The following is a 20,908-nucleotide window of genomic DNA, read 5'->3' on the forward strand; positions in this document are numbered from 1 at the left end:
AAACTCCTGGGGGTGTTGGGTGGAGCTCAGGCTGGGTCACAGTTGCTTGCAGTAAGAAGCAGTCGGGAACCATGGAGGTCTGGTTGTGGCTCGCCAGCCCAGCATAGTGTTAGTGAGGATGAGGTTCGATCCCTGGCCTTGCTCAGTGGGTTGAGGATCCAGAGTTGCCTGCAGGGTAGGTCTTGCAAGCAGCTCGGATCTGGCGTTGCTGTGGCTGTGGCATAAGATCCAGCTGCAGCTCAGATTCCACCCCTATCATGGGAACTTCCATATGCCGCAGATGCAGCCCTAAAAAGAAAGAAAAAGAAAAAAGAAGCAGCGGGGAACCATAAATATTGGACTACCAGCTTTTCAATGGGCATATCCCTTGCTTGATCTCTTGACTCAACAATTTTGTTCCAGCAGAGGGAGGCAGGGGCAGGCATTTATTATCCACTCACTTCTGGGTGGTGCAATGTCCCTCCACTTTGGCCTGTCCTGTGTGAGGGCTGACTTGGGGGTCCGGGGGCCAGAGGGAGCTCCATCTGTTCCCTTCAGTCATTCCCCAGGTGGTCTCAGTAGGATCTTTATAACGCTCAGTTCTGACCCCTGTCCTTCCCAAACTCCTCAGTTGCCCCCACTTACTCTCCCCTGCCTTGAGGTCCCTAGAAATACTTGTTCCAAGCCAGGGCCATGCTAGTCCTTCCTCCTGGGCTGCCTCCTGCAACCCCCAACAGACCTCCTTTTTTAGACTAGTTCCTACCCTCCAAGGCCCAGCTCCATGTCCCCTCCTCTAGGAAGCCCTCTTCACTGCCCCAAGCTGAGGAATGGCTCTGACAAAGGGTTTGCTTAGTACAATGACCAATTTGGAGAGAAATATGAAAAAACATGTGCTGTTGGTATCAGCATTCATAAGATTTGTGTCCCTTTCTCCGCCCTGCCCCCATCATTCTACAATGGTCCAAAGCTGATTGGTCCAGCTTGGCTGGGGGCAAGTGAGTCAGCTTGATCAATAATTTCAAGATCTTGGTCCCCTCTTGTCACCCCAGCACTTTTTCAATAAATCCAATGCCTTGCCATCCACCATTAGCCCACAGAGACCTGGACGTGGAGACAGAAGCAAAATGTGTACAGGCTTCAAGATCAATCACCCCCTGGGAGTTCCCATTCTGGCTCACCAGGTTATGAATCTGGCTAGTAACCATGAGGTTGCAGGTTCGATCCCCAGTCTCGCTCATCGGGTTAAGGATCAAGTGTTGCCATGAGCTATGGTGTAGATCACAAATGGGGCTCAGATCTTGCTTTGCTGTGGCTGTGGTGTAGGCTGGCAGCTGTAGCACTGATTTGACCCCCTAGCCTGGGAAGCTCCATATGCCGCAGGTGCAGTCTTAAAAGCAAAAAAAAAAAAAAAAAAGCAGGAGGCCAAGGGGGTGGCAGAGGGACATCCCAGGGTATGTTGTTCAGAGGTGCAGCCACCAGGACCTGCAGATGGCTCAGATATAGGGGTAAAGGGAAGAGGGCCTCAAGGGCAACTCACAGCCCCTCTTGCCCAGGGAAGCCTGCAGAGAATGCAGAGCATGGGGTGAACCGAAGGCCCCTGTGGAGTGTTTCAGTTAGGCTGGAGAGCTTTGTCACCCGATTAGACTCATATACGAAATCCTCCCCACCTGCATCCTTCTCTCCCTTCCCACCCTCAGAGGAGGGGTGAGCCCCTGTCTCCACCCCAACCCATGACAGTGGACTCTGGGGACTCTGGGGATCTGGCCAAGCACACAGCCCCTGCCACCCCAACAGCACCATCACTGCATGCACCATGGCCACCACGGTCATGCAAATTTCCCCACCTGGGTTACCCTTCTGGGGAGCCCCTTCCTCTGGTCACAAGGACCCTGGCCATCCACATGAGGTGGATGGACTGCCCACCTGGTGTTCCCCCACAGTGTCATAGTCACAGCTCCCCATCCAACCAGACACAAGACCAGAGACTTGGGAGGATGAGAGAGGCCAAAGCAGCCAGTCCTCTGGGGGACACTGAGGCATGGCCAGAGAGGGCCTCTTTTCAGCCTCTGAGAGATCTTACTCCCATGGTGGATAAAAATATGAGCCAGTCCCTGAAGCCAGCCCACAGGCCAAGTGTAGAGTTGCATAAAAATGTGGGCTGCTTTCAAAGCCTGGAGGGCCAATAGGTATGCTTCTACTGCTTCATCTCTGGGAGGCTGCACTCTCACCACCTGCCGTTAGGTGGATCCCAAAGGTGCACTTTGGACTTTAAACTCCTTAAAATTTTAAAATAAAGGGGAAATAAGTAAACAAACAAATAAATAGAATGTATCTTGGCTTCTAGGGAGTCCACCCCACGTTTTCAGTCTCTGAGCCTGAGGAACCAAAAAGGGCTGTATCACATGTCATGGGTGTGTGATTATACAAATATGGCTTGGGGTGTCTTGGACCATAAGGGAACCGTGGGTATGCTACCAGGTTCTGGAAAGGCCTCGGGGTCCAGACCCTAGTTTTCCTGGCTGGGGTGGGGGGTGGTAAGAAAGGAGGATTGTGTGGAAGTCACCTACTGCCAGTCTCTCTCAGGACACCATAGTGGATATTAACTAGGGCCAGCGTAACCATCAGTGGGGTCCCAAGTGTCCTAGGAGATTGGTGCCTGGTTGGAAACAATGTAGGCAGCATGGCCTGGGTACAAACACAATGGTGGAAGTTGGAGAGCTGAGAGATGCATTTTTGAGAGAAATAAATAAAGATGATGCAACACTGTGAGAGTGTAGACCTTAGTGTAGTCAGAGATTGTGAGTCGTTGGTATAGGCAGACATATGGGATTGCCAGTGAGGATCAGGGAAAATGGAATACCCAGCATAGAACAGAGAATTTGGATTCACCCAGTGGAAAACAGACAATGAAGAATGTCCAGCAGAGTTCCCGTTGTGGCTCAGCGGAAACGCATCTGACTAGCATCCATGAGGACACAGGTTCCATCCCTGGTTTTGCTCAGTGGGTTAAAGGATTTGGTGTTGCCCTGAGCCATGGTGTAGGTCACAGATGCAGCTCAGATCTGGCGTTGCTGTGGCTGTGGCGTAGGCCAGTGGCTACAGATCCCGATTCAACCCCTAGCCCAGGGAACTCCATATGCCACAGGGACAGCCCTAAAAAAGACAAATAAAATAAAGTAAAATAAAATAAAATAAAATATGGAAACCTTAAAAAAAAAACACACACCAAAGAATGCGTAAAAAAAGAATGTCCAATGGAGAACAGACAACATGAATATCCAGTGTAGAATAGAAGGTGAGAAACAATCAATGTAGAACCAGAACTGAGATGCTGAGCAAAGAATAAAGGATGTGGGACATCGACCAAGAGAAGACTTTGGCATTTGCTGTGCATGAGATGGGAGCTGTGGATGGTTATGAGCAAGGGAGGGACATAGTCTGGCTTAAATGTTAATGGGTGACCTCAAATGGCTAGGGGAAAACAGTGGACTGTGGGGATGGGGCGAGAATGGGAAATGGAAGCCACAGAAGACCAGGCAAGAAGAGACTGAAGGTCGGAGATGATGGAGGCCGGACTGGGTGGAGGCTGTGTAGGAAGCGAGGCTGGATAGGACAATGGTTACACTTGGAAGGTGAAGCCATCAGGAGAGTCTAACAGATCAGGCATAGATTGTGAGTGAGACTTCAAGGCCAACTTCAGAGTTTGAGTATAAACACCTGGGCCAGGGGCAGAGCTGCCTTTTCTGCAATGGGGAGGCTGCAGAGGGAAGATGCAGAGCTCCTGGGGTCCAAGTGTGTGTCAGCTCCCATGACTCAAGACATGGGGCTGCTGTGCCACCTGGACTCATAAACCCTACGTCCAGGGGCAAAGTCAGGGTTCAAAGGAGAGCCTTGGGCCTCTCAGAGCCTCAGTGTCTTCATCAATTTAATGGAGACAATCATCCCACCACTCTAATCTGCTGGAGGGAGCACTTGAGTGAGCTCTGCCCTCAGCCTGGCACATAGTGGGCCTGCAGATAATGACCCTACTCTTTTTTTTCTTGGTCCTCTTTTTCTGAAACCCTCCTCCAAACTTCAGTTTCCCTGGGGCCCATCTGGATGTTGTAGTCCTGAGGGGCATCTCACCATCCCCATGTAGGTCCTGGGAAATCCCAGTGACCCTCACTACCACTGTCACCCATGCTCTCTCAGGCCAACACACTGAGTCCAGAGGACCAAAGTCACAAAGAGCAAATCTCCTGCAAACAGACACGCACATGTGCTAATAAACAAGACAAAAACACCCACAGAGACAAGGCAATCAACAATACAGGATCTACTCACAGGCCCCATAAAGACTCTCAGACATTTTTTTTTTTTTTGTCTTTTTGCCTTTTTCCAGTGCCACTTCCCACGGTAGATAGAGGTTCCCAGGCTAGGGGTCTAATTGGAGCTGTAGCCACTGGCCTACACCACAGTCACAGCAACGCAGGATCTGAGCTGCACCTGCGACCTGCACCACAGCTCATGGCAACGCCGGATCCTTAACCCACTGAGCAAGGCCAGGGATTGAACCTGCAACCTCATGGTTCCTAGTCGGATTCGTTAACCACTGTGCCACAATGGGAACACAAAGACTCTCAGACATTTAGTCAAACGCATACAATATGTCCAGATTTGGAGTTCCCATCATGGCTTAGTGGTTAATGAATCCGACTAGGAACCATGAGGTTGTGGGTTTGATCCCTGGCCTTGATCAGTGGGTTAAGGATCCGGCGTAGCCATGAGCTGTGGTATAGCTTGTAGACGCAGCTCAGATCTGGCATTGCTGTGGTTCTGGTGTAGGCAGGCGTCTACAGCTCCGATTAGACCCCTAGCCTGGGAACCTCCATATGCCACGAGAGCAGCCCCAGAAAAGACAAAAAATAAATAAATAAATAAATAAATTTTTGTTAATTGGCTGCACCCAAGTCATATAGTTTCCTGAGCCAGGGATCAAACCTGAGCCACAGCAGTAACCAGAGCCACAGCAGTGACAATGCCAGATCTTTAACCCTCTGAGCCACCTGGAAACTCCAGTTTTCTGTTACATGAGCCAAAATTTTCCCTTTTGCTGGAGACTTTTTAAGTTGGATTTTTTCTTCCCCCTTGAAACCAGAGTTCTGGCTGATGGAAATGAAAAAGGCTTTTGCCAGGTGAAAAACAATGAGAAAGGAGCCACTCCAAGATGGAAGATGGCATTTACAGAGGACTGGAGATGTGAGAAAGCATAGATGGTGGCTAGCTGTATTATCTGCATGTAATAGCGTTGGCAGTAGATTGCAGGCAGGCAGAGGGGTCTGAATTCAGTTTGAACAACTGGGAGTCTATTCAGTGGGAGCCACCGAATTCTTTTTTCTTTTTTAACAGCTGAGCCTGAGGCATATGGAAGTTTCCAGGTTGGGGGTCTATTCAGAGCTGCTGCAGTTGGGGGCCTGTGCCACAGCAAGGGTGGAGTCCTAGCCACGTCTGCGACTTGTCAGTAGCTTGCGGCAACGGGCAAGGATCCTAAACCCACTGAGTGAGGCAAGGGATCAAAGCTCCATCCTCAGGGACACTATGCTGGGTTCTTAAGCCACAGAGCCACAACTGGAACTCTTTTTTTTTTTTTTTTTTTTTGCCACCAGATGTTCTTAATCAAGGGAGTTCTGCAGTACGTGGGTAAATGAGTGTATTCGCCTCAGACTTGCTAAATACGTGCAGGTGAGGAAATTGAGTTTTAGAGACAGCGGCCACACAGGGGTCGCAGAGACAGTCTGGACTCAACCTCTGCCTAAGCTCACCGAGCGCCTTCGAACTACAACTTCCGACATGCAACGCGAGCGACTCCTTGTCCCTAGTGATTTGCCCCGGCTCCAAGCGTGATGATTGGTTGGATGGGCTGCTTGTCATACCAAAGTAGTGTTCTGAATGGCCGAGTTCCGCAAGGAGCTCGGAGCTTCAGGCCCGTGGGTCCCAGCACCGCGCTCCCGCCGGCAACATGGTGAGCCGGCATCTCCTAGCATGGGGGGCGCCCTGAGGGCCTGGGATTCCGCCAAGGGGATCCCGGGAGACATTGAGGAGACGGGGAACCTTTTGTGGGGGTTGAGTGCTTTGAGGAACTCTGGGTCGCGCTGAGGGCCATGTGTCCCTCTTTGGAGTCAGGATCTCGCTACGGGACCTATGAAGGGTTCGGGGATTGTGCAAGGAGACTTGAAGGCTCTGAGCAATTCTGGGCTTCTGACGAGTCCCTGGGGGGGCCCTCTAGGAGACTGGTTCTGCTGAGGGTTCGTCCATGGAAGGTACTGGGGATCTGAACACATTCAGAGCCCCTCGAGGGAGATCTTGGGTCCTGCTGGGCCCACTCTGGGGATGTTGTCCTGTGGGAGCTGTGGGGGCCGCGCTGACAGGGTCCATCGGGGGTACCTACTCGTATGAGGTGTGCAGAAGGACCAGGGAGAATCCTTAGAGGAGGGGGCCATGACAAGGGGCTCTGGCTTCAGAGTAGGTGAGGATCCCAGAATTGGAGACATCACATTTGAAACCCTCAGGTCTCACGCAGTTCTGGGTCCAACCCATTGCGTTTATTCTTCAAGCTTAGCCTGGCCCCTGTGGGCTGGGCTGGTGCCAGAAGAGGGAGGAACCGCCCCCCCCCCCAACCTCCCCGCCCCAACCCCGAGTTTGGACTGGACAGAGGGAAAGATAGGCTGGAGGGGTGGGAAGGCAGCTTCATCTTGGTTGGGTTGGGGGTGGGCGTCCCAGAGAAGGGACGTTTTAGGTGGGTCTGAAGTAAGAGCATTGATGGAACTGGTTGATGAAAATGGATGATGTTCCAGGCCTGGGTTCTGGACGCTGTGAACGGTGAGAGGAAGGGCTCTCAGAAACGGAATGGAGGAAAGTCACATTGATGTTACTTGGCAAGATTCTGGGATCATAGGTCCATTGAAGGGGCTTTAAACAGGGAAGGGACATGGGCTGATGGGAGGTTCCAGAGATTTTTGGAGATCTGCAGAGCGTGGACCCAAGACTGGAGGCTAATGGGGGTGGCCCTGGATAGACCTCTGGAGCCTAGGTGGAGGAATGAATGCCTGCCTTCCCCCTTCCCTTCTCATACTCCTTCATCCTAACATCCATCCTTCTGAAGCCTCTACTTCTCCCTCCTTTTTCTCCCTCTCCTTCCTACCGTCCTTCCTCTCCTAGGTATTGGGACCGCAGTTTGAACCATAGGTCTCCTCCTTGGGAAGGTGTCGGAGAGTAATGGGGTCAGTGATGGAGAACTGGGGGCCCTGGAGGGCCTCTGAGGGGGGCTGCTGGGGGTTGGGGGAGAGCGCAGGGCAATGAGGCAGGGTGGTCCTGAGCTGGGTCCGCGGGGCCTTGAGGGCTGAGGAGCGGAGTTGGACATTTACTATGAGACTGGGAAGGACCTGGGCTGCCTGGAGGAGCCCACAGTCATGCCCACGGGAGTGATGGGTGGGTGCTGGGGCCTCCGGGGAAGGGGCTGGAGGAGGCATGGTCTTCCAGCTCAGCAGAGAGGTCTGAACTGGAGGTGCTGTTGGGCTGGAGTCGTGCTGGGCTGGGTCGGTGGTGAAAACCCTGCCAAGGCACAGGTCACAAGAGAGAGGCACCTGGAGAGCAGCTGGTGGGTTTCCGGGGGCGGGGGAGGGGAGAGTAGAGGAGGGGTCCTAAGAGGAAGGGCGGGGCCACTTAGAAGGTCCTCCCACTGGGCTTGGAGGGGCCCAACCTCCATTAGTGCTATTGGTCATTAATGGCTGCTAGCCAGTCTGCACTTGGATGGGAGGGAGGCTGAGTAGAGGTCAGAAAGATGACAGCCCAGCCTCCTTACTGGAAAAATGATCCCGTTCTCAGTTTACAAGTCATAGGCAGAGCGAAAATATCCTTCTAGTCAGTTATTTTAACGATAGATTGATTTCTCAGCAGTCATTCTGAATTACAGCGCTAGGCCTGAGAGCCCTAGAGCTTTTCTTTTTTTTTTCGTTTTTTTTTAGGGCGGCATCTGCACATTTGGAAGTTCCCAGGCTAGGGGTTGAATCAGAGCTGCAGCTGCTGACCTACACCACAGCCACAGCAACACGGGATCCGAGCCGCATCTGCGATCTACACCAAAGCTCAGGACAACGCTGGATCTGTAACCCACTGAGCAGGGCCAGGGATTGAACCCGCATCCTCATGGTTGGGTTCATAACTACTGAGCCACACCGGGGAACTCCAAGCTTTTCCTATTAAAGTTAGCTTATTTTTGACTGATTAAAGGATAATCTTAATAATTAGTTTTAATATTAACGTAATCTTTATTTCATTTTAGTTGTTAATTATAATGCCACAATACTAGCAGACAGCCCTCTTGAGCGCTTAATATTATGTAATTACTGATAGTAAATCGATATTTACTGCATTTAAGCAGGAAAACCCAGCTTAAGTTTCAGACTGATTTTGACAAACATTTCTTCTAAAACGTTTTTGGTTTTTTTTGTTTGTTTGTTTTTTGTCTTTTCTAGGGCCGCTCCTGCGGCATATGGAGGTTCCCAGGCTAGGGGTCTAATCGGAGCTGCAGCTGCTGGCCTACACCAGAGCCACAGCAACATGGGATCCGAGCCATGTCTGCGACCTACACCACAGCTCACGGCAACGCCGGATCCTTAACCCACTGAGCAAGGCCAGGGATGGAACCTGCAACCTCATGGTTCCTAGTCGGATTTGTTAACCACTGCGCCACGACGGGAACTCCTCTAAAATGTTTTAAAATAAGCACATGGGGGAGTTGTTGTGGCTCAGCGGTAACGAACCCGACTAGTATTCATGAGGATGTAAGTTCAATCCCTGGCCCCATTCAGTGAGTTGAGGACGGATGTTGCCTTGAGCTTCGGAATAGGCGTAGGTCGTTGGGATCCCGTGTTGCTGTGGCTGTGGGTAGGCTGGCAGCTGCTGCTCCAATTTGACCCCTAGCCTGGCAACTTCTGTATGCTGCCAGTGTGACCCTAAAAAGCAAAAGCAAAGAAAAAGAATTCCTGATTTTAAAAAGTCATACCACTCAAATATGTAAGTCTTTGTCCTGAAACAGGTAGTGGGCCAGAGACAGCTTTCCTCGTTGGTTGATTATAGAGGAAGGGAGAGGGAGAGAGGGTGATTTAAATTATCAAAGGTAATTAAAATGAGAAAGACTTGGGGGTCGGAGCACCAGGGTGACTGCTGAAGCTGGAAGCTCACCTGAGACATTGTTGGTGCGTGGGTGGGACAGTGGGGTAAGAGCGGCTTTCACTGAATATGCCCTGCTTCTGGTAGGTGCAGAAGGTGGTCTTGAGAGGACATGAAGCAAAATAGGATCCCCTCATTCCAGATGAAGAAACTGAGGCTTGGGGAGTCTTTAAATCCTTGGGGAGACTTTAAATCCTTAGCAGAGGCAGAAAGTGAGCCCCAGTCTCTGCTCCAACGTATGCTCCCCTCCACCCTACAGCCCAGCCAGGTGGTGGGGACCCGCGCTTTGCTGGGGCTCCCAGGGTTGGGTCTGAGCCCACCCCAGAACCACTCCCCAAGCTGCAGCAGGAGCCAGGGAGGGCCTCCCTCCCCCATCTGGCCCCAGCGTCTCTATAAATAGCCGGGGTTCCAACGGCCGGCTTGAGCTTGTGACCCTCTGGCCGGCACTGCCCTTCATGTCTCCTCCCCTGCAGGCGGTCCTTGGAGTGCAGCTGGTGGTGACGCTGCTCACCGCCACCCTCATGCACAGGCTGGCCCCACACTGCTCCTTCGCGCGCTGGCTGCTCTGCAATGGCAGGTGAGCCACACCTCCTTCCTGAATAGTGGGAGGAGCCCCAAGAGCCCCGCCCTCCCTGGGTTTCCGAAGCCCCACCTCACGCCCTGGCTGGGGAGTTTTGTTTTGTTTTGTTTTTTTTGTCTTTTTGCTATTTCTTGGGCCGCCCCTGCGGCATATGGAGGTTCCCAGGCTAGGGGTCGAATCGGAGCCATAGCCACCGGCCTACACCAGAGCCACAGCAACGCGGGATCCGAGCCGCGTCTGCAACCTACACCACAGCTCACGGCAACGCCGGATCGTTAACCCACTGAGCAAGGGCAGGGACCGAACCCGCAACCTCATGGTTCTTAGTCGGATTCGTTAACCACTGCGCCACAACGGGAACTCCGAGTTTTGTTTTTTTTAAAAAAACAACTTTATTGAAATATAATCAGTAAAACAGTAATCTGCAAATATTTGAGGTACACAGTTGGATCGATTTTGACAGATTGTAACAGCGCCGAGACGATCTCCACACTCGGAAGAGCAGCTGCTTCCCCCACTCCTGCGCCTCTTCCTACTCTGGCTGTAGATTTGTTTCCTGAAACTCTTTTGGTCCTGGTTTGGGTCTCAGACCCTTTCTGAGAGTCTGGTGGAAATTGTGAATTCTCTCTCCAGCACAATGCACACACCGGTTCCACCTAGAGAGTTAGCCAGCAGATTCTGAGGTGTCTAGGACCCTTGTGACACACCCCTAACCAACCCCCGGCCACCTCCCTGGCCTTCCATGGTCTTTACCCATCCTGTCCCCCGGCTTTTTTGGGGCCAGGCTTCCCACTGACTACAGTTCCAAGTTTTGAGGTTCACTGCTTTGATTCTCCCCCTTCCCCAAGTTTCCCTGACTGCCTGTCTCTGTCCTCAGTCTCTTCCGATACAAGCACCCTTCCGAGGAAGAACTTCGGGCCCTGGCAGGGAAGCAGAGACCCAGAGGCAGGAAGGAGCGGTAAGTGAACCCCCAAGCTCAGGTGAGGGGCTCCCTTCCTTGGGAGGCCATGAGGGCACAGGGACTGCCCTGCCCGCTTCCAGGTGCTGCTCTGTGCATAGAAAAATCAGGGATGCCCCAGGCTGAGGAGATGGTCACTGTCACTCATTGGTTGGCATCTAACGCTTTTTGGAAGTCAGCCCCGTGGGTGGATGTTGGCCATATCTGGGCCTGCAGAGAACGCCCAGGTTGGGGGAGAAGGTACCTTCTAGGCCAGCTCCTCCTGTGCTCTGAAGGTGACACTGTAGAGCCTCCCAGGCTGGGGAGGGCTGTCGTGGCTCACTGGGGAGGGAAGAACAGAGGATGCTGCTCTGACATGTCCCCCCTTCTCCCCAGATGGGCCAATGGCTACAGTGAGGAGAAGCCGTTATCTGTGCCTCGAGACACCCCATTCCAGCTGGAGACCTGCCCCCTCACAGCTGTTGATGCCCTTGGTAACAACCCAGCTGGGTCCCCAACTCCTCTCCCTTGACCCACATCCTGGTGGGGTTGGTGGGAGGAGCATCCCAAGCAGGCTAAGCTGGGGACTGAGCTACATGCTCCCCGCAGTCCTGCGCTTCTTCCTGGAGTACCAGTGGTTTGTGGACTTTGCGGTGTACTCGGGTGGCGTGTACCTCTTTACAGAGGCCTACTACTACATGCTGGGCCCGGCCAAGGAGACCAACATTGCAGTGTTCTGGTGCCTGCTCACCATCGCCTTCTCTATGTATCCTCCCTCTGGGCTCCCCAGGTAGGGGAGGCAGTGGCATGTGGAAGCTGGACCCGAGGTTCCTTGTCTCCCCTAAATTGGTGTATCAGTTATCAACTGCTGTGCCATCAACTCCCCCAAAACTCCATGGGGGTCAAGCAGTTGCTCTTTTGTTTTCCTGGGCTGGGCTCATCTGGGTTGCCTCATCTCTGCTCCACATGGGCCTACCTTCCAGCAGGCTAGAGCAAGCTTCCTTGCCACAGTGGCCAGGAAGGAAAAGGGATGCTGTCGGTCTCCTGAGGCTTTGCCTGCTCCATCCCTGTCCATTCTCCAGATCAAAGCAAGTTAGCAGGCCAGCACAGATGGAGGGACTGGCAAGGGACTCCCCCTCTGCAATTTTTTAAGCTGTACAGAGAGAGCAGAGGCAAAATTGACTTTGAGGACCCAAGTCAGACAAAATGTTCTTGTGGAATGGGAAGCCCATCTTGGAGCCCACACTGATTCCTGAAAGCGCCAAGAGTCTTTTTCAGAGACTCAGATTGGTAGATTGGAGCTATAGCCTTGTTATCTCTGATAGCCTCTCAGAGGAATGGGAAACTTATGAGCTATGAATGCAGGAAGGAGGCTCAGTGGGTCAGGGGGGCTTGACCTGAAGAGACAGTGTTAGTGGCCATTCCTAACTGACCACAGGCCGTGTGATGAAGCCAAGCGGAAGGGCTGGCTCAGGCCCGCCCACATGCCACTGACACAGGTCCAACAGCAGTGAGCCTTGTGTCCTGGGCTTGCCCAGGGGCTCTTGATCACTCTCCTGCTCCCTGGGACTTCAATCCTGAACTTCCACATCCGTGCTCTGGAGTTTGGGGGACCCTGAATGGGGGAAGGGCCACCACAGGCACTGGAGGCCTCCTTAGCCCTGCCCGCAGCAAGGTGTTCCTGACGGTGACCCGGCTGTACTTCAGTGCAGAAGAGGGAGGCGAGCGCTCCGTCTGCCTCACCTTCGCCTTTCTGTTTCTGCTCCTGGCCATGCTGGTGCAGGTGGTGCGGGAGGAGACACTCGAGCTGGGCCTGGAGCCAGGTACGTGCAGTCTGGGGCCTGGGGGCGCCACCTCCATCACTCCCTTGTGTGAACTGACAAAGGTGGGGTTTAAGTGGCTTTTCTACCTGCACGCAGTTGGTGAAGGAAGGGACCCCTGGGGGCCTGAACAGTCTCCATGGGTGCTTGCTACCCTAGATGCCCCTTTGGGCTTTGAGGACAAGAGGATATCCTGTCTCACTGTCTCTGATAGATGCCTGTGGCTGTAACTTCACCTGGGCACTTCTGTTTCCCTCCAATCTGTCCTCTACCCAGTGGCCACAGTGACTTACTATTTATTTATTCTAAAAATTGGGGGGAGGAGTTCCCTTTGAAGCTCAGAGGGTTAAGCCCCTGACTAGTATGTGGGTCCGATCCCTGGTCTCACTCAGTGGGTTAAGGATCCAGCATTGCCACAGGCTGTGGGGAAGGTCTGGAGATGCAGCTCAGATCCTGCGTTGCTGTGGCTGTGGTATAGGCTGGCAGCTGCATCTCCGATTCAACCCCTCGCCTGGGAACTTCCTTATGCTGCAGGTGTGCCTTAAAAAGAAAAGAAAAAAAAAATTGGGGGAAGGAAATAGATAAACGGTATAAAATTCATAAACTACAGGAGGTTATAGAGTGAAAATCACCCTTCCACACTGGTTGTCCTTTGCAAAGGAAACCTAGGGCACCAGATTCCCATATTCACATAAAATAGTAGTGTACATGGCTCTACATTCTGCTTTTTCCCTTAAAAATAATTAATATTGGAGTTCCCGTCATGGTGCAGCAGAAACAAATCCGACTAGGAACCATGAGGTTGTGGGTTCCATTCTTGGCCTCGCTCAGTGGGTCACGGATCTGGTGTTGCTGTGAGCTGTGGTGTAGGTTGCAGACATGGCTTGGATCTGGCATTGCTGTGGCTCTGGCGTAGGCTGGCAGTTACAGCTCCAATTAGACCCCTAGACTGGGAACCTCCATATGTCATGAGTGTGGCCCTAACAAGCCAAAATAATAATAATAATAATAATAATAATAATAATAATAATAAATATTATTATTATAGTAAGTGAAGTAAGTCGGAGAAAGACAAGTATGTGATATCACTTATATAAGTGGTATAAGTAGAATCTAAATAAATGATATAAATGAACTTATTTACAAAACAGAAATACTCACAGACATAGAAAACAAACTTATGGTTACCAAAGGGGGTGGTAGGGGTGGGGGAGAGATAAATTAGAAGTTTGGGATTAACATATACACATTACTATGTATAAAATTGATAGGAGCTCCCATCATGGCACAGCAGAAACGAATCCAGCTAGGAACCATGAGGTTGCATGTTAGATCCCTGGCCTCACTCAGTGGGTTAAGGATCTGGCATTGCTGTGAGCTGTGGTGTAGGTCATAGATGCGGCTCAGATCTGATGTTGCTATGGCTGTGGTGTAGGCCAGCAGCTATAGCTCGATTGGACCCCTAGCCTGGGAACCTCCATATGCCATGGGTGCAGCCCTAAAAAGCACAAAAAAATAAAATGAATAAAATAAATAAAATTGATAAACAACAAGGACCTACTGTATAGCACAAGGAACTACATTCACTATCTTGTAATAACATGTAATGGAAAAGAATCTGAAAAAGAACATGTGTTTGTGTGTGTGTAACTGGATCACTTTGCTGTATACCTGAAACTAACACAACACTGTAAATTAACCATACTTCAATTTAAAAAAATATTGGAGGTTGTCCCTATATGCTACTATATACAGTAACAGTATGTTACAGTAACATAGTAACAGTAACTTGATACTACATTTTGTAACAGCTATACAATATTTCACTTTATGGATTTTTTTTTGTTATTATTTAACCAGGCCCCAATTTATGGACTTAAGTCTTTCTGCTATTAAATGTTGTTACACCAAACCATGTTGTTATACAGTGTTGTACAAGAACAGACTTGTGTCTGTGACTCTGTGCAAGAAAGTACATTTTAATAATGTTGCAGAATTGCCCTTCAGGAAGATATGTATAAACATCTTCTCCAATGTATTTCTTCAGACTTTTTCATCTTGAGTAATGTGATGAATGAAAATATAAGTGAGGTTGAGCATCTTTTCATATGTTAAAGAGCCATTTCTATTTCCTTTCTGGAAAAGGTTTGTTCTTTTGCTCAGTTTTCTACTAGGTTATTGACTATCTTACTGATTTGCAGTTCTTTATATATTAAGGAATTTAGCTTCTGTGTGTGATAGGAGTTGTAAATATTTTTTCTTAGTTTCCCATTTTTCTTTTGACTTTCTCTACTTTTTTTTTTTTTAAATGTCTGCACCTGTGGCCTATGGAAGTTCCCAGGTTTGGGGTCAAATCAGAGCTGTAGCTGCTGGCCTACACTGCAGTCATGGCAATGTCAGATCCTTTAACCCACTGAGTGAGGCCAGGGACCAAACTTGCATCCTCATGGATACTAGCCGGGTTCTTTTTTTTTTTGGCTTTTTAGGGCTGCACCTGCTGCATATGGAGGTTCCCAGTCTGGGGGTCCAATTGTAGCTACCGCTACCAGCCTACACCACAGCCACAGCAACGCAGGATCTGAGCTGCATCTGCGACCTACACCACAGCTCATGGCAACACCACCAGATCCTTAACCCGCTGAGGGAGGCCAGGGATAAAACCCAAAACCTCAAGGTTCCTAGTCAGATTTGTTTCTGCTGTGCCATGATGGGAACTCCCGACCCCCACATATTCTTGATTAACATATATTCCCTGCCTCTATGTGTCCAATAAATTCAAATCTCCATCTTTTCTAACTTTTTTTCCCCAACATATCCCTCTGGGTTGGTGGAAGTCTTAATTTCTCCAGGTAGTTCTGTCAGTGTTTTCTTTATATATTTTAAGGCTAAATGACAAGGTGTTTTACAAGTTTAAAATTGTTACATCTTCCTGGCAGATCAGCCATTTTTTCATGATGTATTGACCCTTTTTGAGTCTTAAATAATGCTTCCATCTTAGTTCAGTTTGGTATTAATATCATCTTTCCAGTTCCTTCCTTCCTTTTTAATTTTTTTTTCTTTTTTGGCCACTTTACAGCATATGGAATTCCTGGGCCAGGATCAGATCAGAGCTGCAGTTGCAACCTATGCCTATTCAACAGTGGCAACATTGGAGCCTTTAACCCACTGTGTTGGACCAGGGATCGAACCTGCATCCTTGTGCTGCACAAATGCTGCTGATCCCATTGTGCCACAGCAGGAACTCTGTTCCTCCTTTTTTCTTTTCAAACCCAAATGCTCATAGATACTAGTTCTTCACCTGCTGAGCCACAACTGGAACTCACTTCTTTTTTTATTTTAATTAAAAACAATTTTTTTTAAGGGCCATGCCCACAGCATATGGAAGTTCCTAGGCTAGGGGTCAAATGGGAGCTATAGCTGCTGGCCTACACCACAGCCACAGCATTGCAGGATTCAAGCCGCATCTGCACCTGGCCTACATCACAGCTCACAGCAACATGGAATGCCCAACTTCCTTTCTTTTTAAAATTGAGATATAATTGAAGTTCCCACTATGTCACAATGCGTTAAGAATCTGTAGTGGCTTGGATCTCTGTGGAGGTACAGGTTTGATGCCTGGTCCACTGCAGTGGGTTAAATGATCTGGCATTGCTGTGGCATATGGATTCAATACCTGGCCCAGGAACTTCCATGTGGCATGGGGTGCGGCCATTTTAAAAAATTTGATTTATAATTGACATATAACATTACTAGTTTCAAGTGTGTAACTAGATTCAATATTTGTGTATATTGGAAAATGCTCACAATAAGTCTAGTTAACATCCATTACAGCATAGTTACAATTTTTTTTTCTTGCGATAAGAACTTTTAACATCTACTCTCTTAGCAACTTTCAAATATACAGGAATTTTCTTGTGGTGCAGCAGGTTAAGGATCTGGTGTCATCATTGCAACAGCTTGGGTCATTGCTGTGACTCGGTTTGATCCTTAGCCTGGGAGTTCCCATTGTGGCTCAGTGGGTTAAGGACTCAACATAGTCTCCATGAGAACTTGGAGTTCGATCCCTGGCCTCACTCAGTGGGTTAAGGATTCAGCATTGCTACAAGCTGCCAGCAGATATGGCTTGGATTGGATGTTGCCATGGCTGTGGCATAGGCCTCAGTTGCAGCTCTGATTCGACCCCTAGCCCGGGAGCTTCCATATGCTGCAGGTGTGGCTGTTAAAAAAAAGAAAAATATGGAGTTCCCGTCATGGTGCAGCAGAAACAAATCCGACTAGGAACCGTGAGGTTGGGGGTTTGATCCCTGGCCTCGCTCAGTGGGTTAAGGATCTGGCGTTGCCGTGAGCTGTGGTATAGGTTGCAGACACAGCTCAGATCTGGCATTGCTGTGGCTGTGGCATAGGCCGGCTGTAGCTCCGATTAGACCCCTAGCCTGGGAACCTCCACATGCCTCGGGTGCAGCCCTGAAAAGACAAAAGACCAAAAAAAAAAAAAAAAAAAAAAAAAAGAAAGAAAGAAAGAAAAAAGAAAAATACAGCATTACCTTTCTTTTGATTAGCATTTGTTACATATACATATATATTTATTTATTTCAACATCCCTTTACTTTTACCCTTCTAGTGACCTCATGTTGAGGTATGTCTACTTTAAACAACACATATACAGATATTTTCAATTGACTTGACAGTCTGTATCATTTAATTGCAAAGTTTAATCCACTTACATTTATTATGATTTCTGACATATTTGCCTTGTTTTTACTATTTTACATTTTCACTTTGTATTTGTTCCTTTTCTGTTGTTGCTGTTGACAGTGACTGCCAGCTCAGTTGTCCTCTGTTTTAGGTGATCTGTTATAACTTCTGACTGCTTTGTGATCTCTTAGTTTTTGGTATTCTGCAGTTTCACCACAGTGTGTCTAGGTATGGTTTTCTTCGTATTTATCTGGTTTTATATATTCGGTGTGTATCATCCATTCTGCAGACTTCTCAATCGTTCTCTTCCAATATCTCTTCTCTTTCATTCTTTTTCTTCTCTTCCTTTGGGGCTTTGACTTATAATGGACTTTCTATGCTATCCTCCTTATTTCTTTTTTTTTTTTAGTTTATTTTTTATCTTCCTTTCTTTTCTTTTCTTTTCTTTCTTTCTTTCTTTTTCTTTTTCTTTTTTTCTTTTTTATTTTTTTTATTTTTTTTGGTCTTTTCAGGGCTGCAACTGCAGCATATGGAGGTTCCCAGGCTAGGGGTCTAATTGGAACTGTTGCTGCTGGCCTACACCACAGCCACAGCAACTCGGGATCCAAGCCACATCTGCAACCTACACCACAGCTCATGGCAACACCAGATCCTTAACCCACTGAGCGAGGCCAGGGATCAAACCAGCAACCTCATGGTTCCTAGTCGGATTCCTTCCCGCTGTGCCATGATGGGAACTCCATCTTCCTTATTTCTTAATCTTCCTCCATATTTCCCACCGTCTTATTTTTCTGAGTTGGAACCCTAGTGATTTCTTCAGATCCAATTCATTAGTTCCTCCTTTGGCTGTTTCTAATATGCTTTTTAACAATCTATCACTTCAATAATTATATTTTCCCTTCAAAAGGACTTAATTGATTCCTTTGCAAATCCATCTGGTCATCTGAGGTAGTCTCATGTCACCTGATCTGCGATTCTACTTTTATTTGCCTCAGTCATTTCACACAGAATTTGATAATGCTGATTTCTGAAATCCTTGGGATCTACACTTTTTTTTTTTCTTTCTGTTGACTCGCCTTTATGGTGATTTGTCTCCTTGTGTGTTTGGTGATTTTGGCTGTGAGCTCAAATTTATTTGCTTTTACTCCATGGAAAATGTGGGGGCCTGAACTGAGAATTGTTTCTAGGACTTTAGTTTTCTCCTGGAATCCTCCAGCTTCCAGGAAGCTCAGACTCAGTGCCCTCCACCCCCATGTCCCCCAGTCCAGTCAATGGTGTCTGCCTAGCACATTCTGAGCTGCACATAATTGGACAACAAAATTGTCCTCATGCTTGTCACAGGGCCTGGCTGAAGCTAGTACATTCCTACCTGGGGAGCAAAAGGCTGTCTTGGGCGGGGTGTGGACAGAGTGGGCTCTGAGGCCCCAGGGGTCTACCGGACACCATCCTTTCTTTGTTTTTCCCAGGCCTGGACAGTATGACCCAGAACTTGGAGCCACTACTGAAGACACAAGACTGGGACTGGGCGTGAGTCCTGAGAAAGGAGGGGGGACAAGGCAGGCTGCTACTTGCAGGCATGATGCTGACCTGCCAAAGGGACCCCCTGACCTTTCTCTTTTCTCCAGTCTCCCGCTGGTCAAGCTGGTCATCCGGGTGGGGCTGGCGGCGGTAGGCTCCATGCTGGGCGCCTTCCTCACCTTCCCAGGCCTGCGTCTGGCCCAGACCCACCATGATGCGCTCACCATGTCAGAAGACCGGCCCATGCTGCAGTTACGTGGGGCATCGGGTGGGTGAGGGGTTAGGGAGCCTAGGGGGAGGGGCTGGGGGGATGGTGGGTACCCATGCCCACGCTCTCTGCACCCTTGCCCCCAGGCTCCTCCTGCACACCAGCTTCCTGTCCCCCCTGTTCGTCCTGTGGTTCTGGACCAAGCCCATTGCGCGGGACTTCCTGCACCAGGCGCCCTTTGGGAGCACTACGGTCTCTCTGTGCGTACGGGGTGGCGCTGGGAGGCAGGGCAGTTGGGGTCCCCCCCGGGGTACTCCAGTCTCTGAGGCTAAGGGAGGAGCCGTGCGTCCTGGGGGAGGATCCTGAGGGGGAGAGCAACCTCACTAGCCCCCTGGCTCCTCTCGGCACAGGCTGTCGGACTCGGCTTTTGACTCGCTGCGCCTCTGGGTGCTGGTGGCACTGTGCTTGCTGCGGCTAGCAGTGACCCGTCCCCACCTGCAGGCCTACCTGTGCCTGGCCAAGTCGCGCGTGGAGCAGCTGCGGCGGGAGGCTGGCCGCATCGAGGCCCGCGAGATCCAGCGGCGGGTATCGGCGGCACCCCGGACAGGGAGGAGGGAATCCTGGGCTCTGGGCAGGGCTCCCGGTCCCTCGGGGGTGGGGTCACCCGGACTCCGGAGGTCCCTGGCTGCAGCCACTGCTACCTGCCCACCAGGTGGTGCGGGTGTACTGCTACGTGACGGTTGTGAGTCTGCAGTACCTGACGCCGCTCATCCTCACCCTCAACTGCACGCTGCTGCTCAAGACGCTGGGTGAGAAGAACCTGCCTGGGCGGGGGCGGAGCCTTGGGTGGGGCTCGAAGGGCGTGGGTGGGGCCCGAAGGGGCAGGGGCGGGGCCTGGGGCTGGCGGGTGAGGATCAGTACAGGTGGGAGTCTCTGTGGCCTGAACCTCCACGCATTACTCCCTCCATCCTCCTCCTCTCGCAGGTGGCTACTCCTGGGGTCTGGGCCCGGTCCCCTCGCTGTCTCCTACCCCATCCTCAGCCCGCGATGGCCCGGTTGGCCCGGAGGAGGACGAGGTCCAGCAAACTGCTGCCCTGATCGCTGGGGCCCTGGGCAGCCTGCTCACGCCCCTCTTCCTCCGTGGCGTCCTCGCCTTCCTCATCTGGTGGATCGCCGCCTGCCAACTGCTCTCCAGCCTCTTTGGCCTGTACTTCCACCAGCACCTGGCGGGCTCCTAGCCGTCTGCAGATACTCCTGAGGTCCCAAGCTCTGGTCCTGGGCCAGCGGGACATGGGCCGCCCCCTCAGTGTCCCCAGGAGCAAGGCGGCCCTGGGAGTCTCTGCTGTGCTAGCTGTGCCACTCCCCTTCACCGCAGTGCCTGATTCTGTACCCCAGCCCCCTTGGACCTCGAGCTTCTGCCTCAAAACTGACTCCCCAGGCCCAGCTGCAGAGGGTCCCGTGGCCAGCTATTGTTCCCAGATTGCATGTGCCCAGTTTGCAGGGTGGTAAGGGTTGGGGGAGGGGGACACTCTTCTAAACAAATAAAGGAGCAAGCTGCTTTTTACAAAAAGGATTCAGGAGTTCCCCGTCGTGGCTCAGTGGTTAACAAACCTGACTAGCATTCATGAGAATGTGGGTTGGATCCCTGGTCCTGCTCAGTGGGTTAAGGATCCAGCATTGCTGTGAGCTGTAGTGTAGGTCACAGATGTGGCTCAGATCCCGTGTTGCTGAGGCTGTGGCTGTGGCTTAGGCTGGGAGCTACAGCTCCAATTCCACCCCTAGCCTGGGAAGCTCCATAAGTGGCCCTAAAAAGACAAAAGACCAAAAAAAAAAAAAAGGTTCAAATGGTTTGGGAGGCAGCTTCCCATAGGCTCTCGGGTCACCTGAGTGCACAGAGGTGGGGGATTGGGACTTCAGTGTTGAGTGATGGGGATGATGGAGGGTGAGCGTAGCAAAGGCCT

General features: G+C 50.6%; 1 protein-coding gene across 1 annotated transcript; it reads left to right on the forward strand.

The window, feature by feature from the left end:
• Nucleotides 1–5,931: 5,931 nt before the first annotated feature.
• Nucleotides 5,932–20,517, forward strand: TMEM161A (transmembrane protein 161A). Its single transcript, XM_085012261.1, has 12 exons — nt 5,932–8,012; nt 8,524–9,766; nt 10,647–10,727; nt 11,103–11,200; nt 11,316–11,472; nt 12,378–12,529; nt 18,688–18,748; nt 18,847–18,990; nt 19,094–19,207; nt 19,358–19,532; nt 19,660–19,756; nt 19,932–20,517. The coding sequence occupies exons 2-12, from the start codon at nt 9,645–9,647 to the stop codon at nt 20,183–20,185; spliced, it is 1,455 nt and encodes a 484-aa protein (XP_084868387.1). The 5' UTR covers nt 5,932–8,012; nt 8,524–9,644; the 3' UTR covers nt 20,186–20,517.
• Nucleotides 20,518–20,908: the final 391 nt, after the last annotated feature.

The sequence above is a fragment of the Sus scrofa genome, chromosome 2 (genome assembly GCF_054392235.1).
Source record: "Sus scrofa isolate SSC_HxYL_T2T_F1_AM1 chromosome 2, Sscrofa_HxYL_maternal_Yorkshire_Landrace_v2.0, whole genome shotgun sequence".
Lineage (NCBI taxonomy): Eukaryota > Metazoa > Chordata > Mammalia > Artiodactyla > Suidae > Sus > Sus scrofa.

Excerpts from the sequence above, each read along its gene's own strand:
- TMEM161A (XM_085012261.1), top strand. The coding sequence starts at position 9,645 with ATGTCTCCTCCCCTGCAGGCGGTCCTTGGAGTGCAGCTGGTGGTGACG. Across the intron at positions 11,201-11,315 it reads CACAGCTGTTGATGCCCTTG|TCCTGCGCTTCTTCCTGGAG; the intron begins GTAACAACCCAG and ends TGCTCCCCGCAG. Across the intron at positions 19,757-19,931 it reads GCTGCTGCTCAAGACGCTGG|GTGGCTACTCCTGGGGTCTG; the intron begins GTGAGAAGAACC and ends CTCCTCTCGCAG.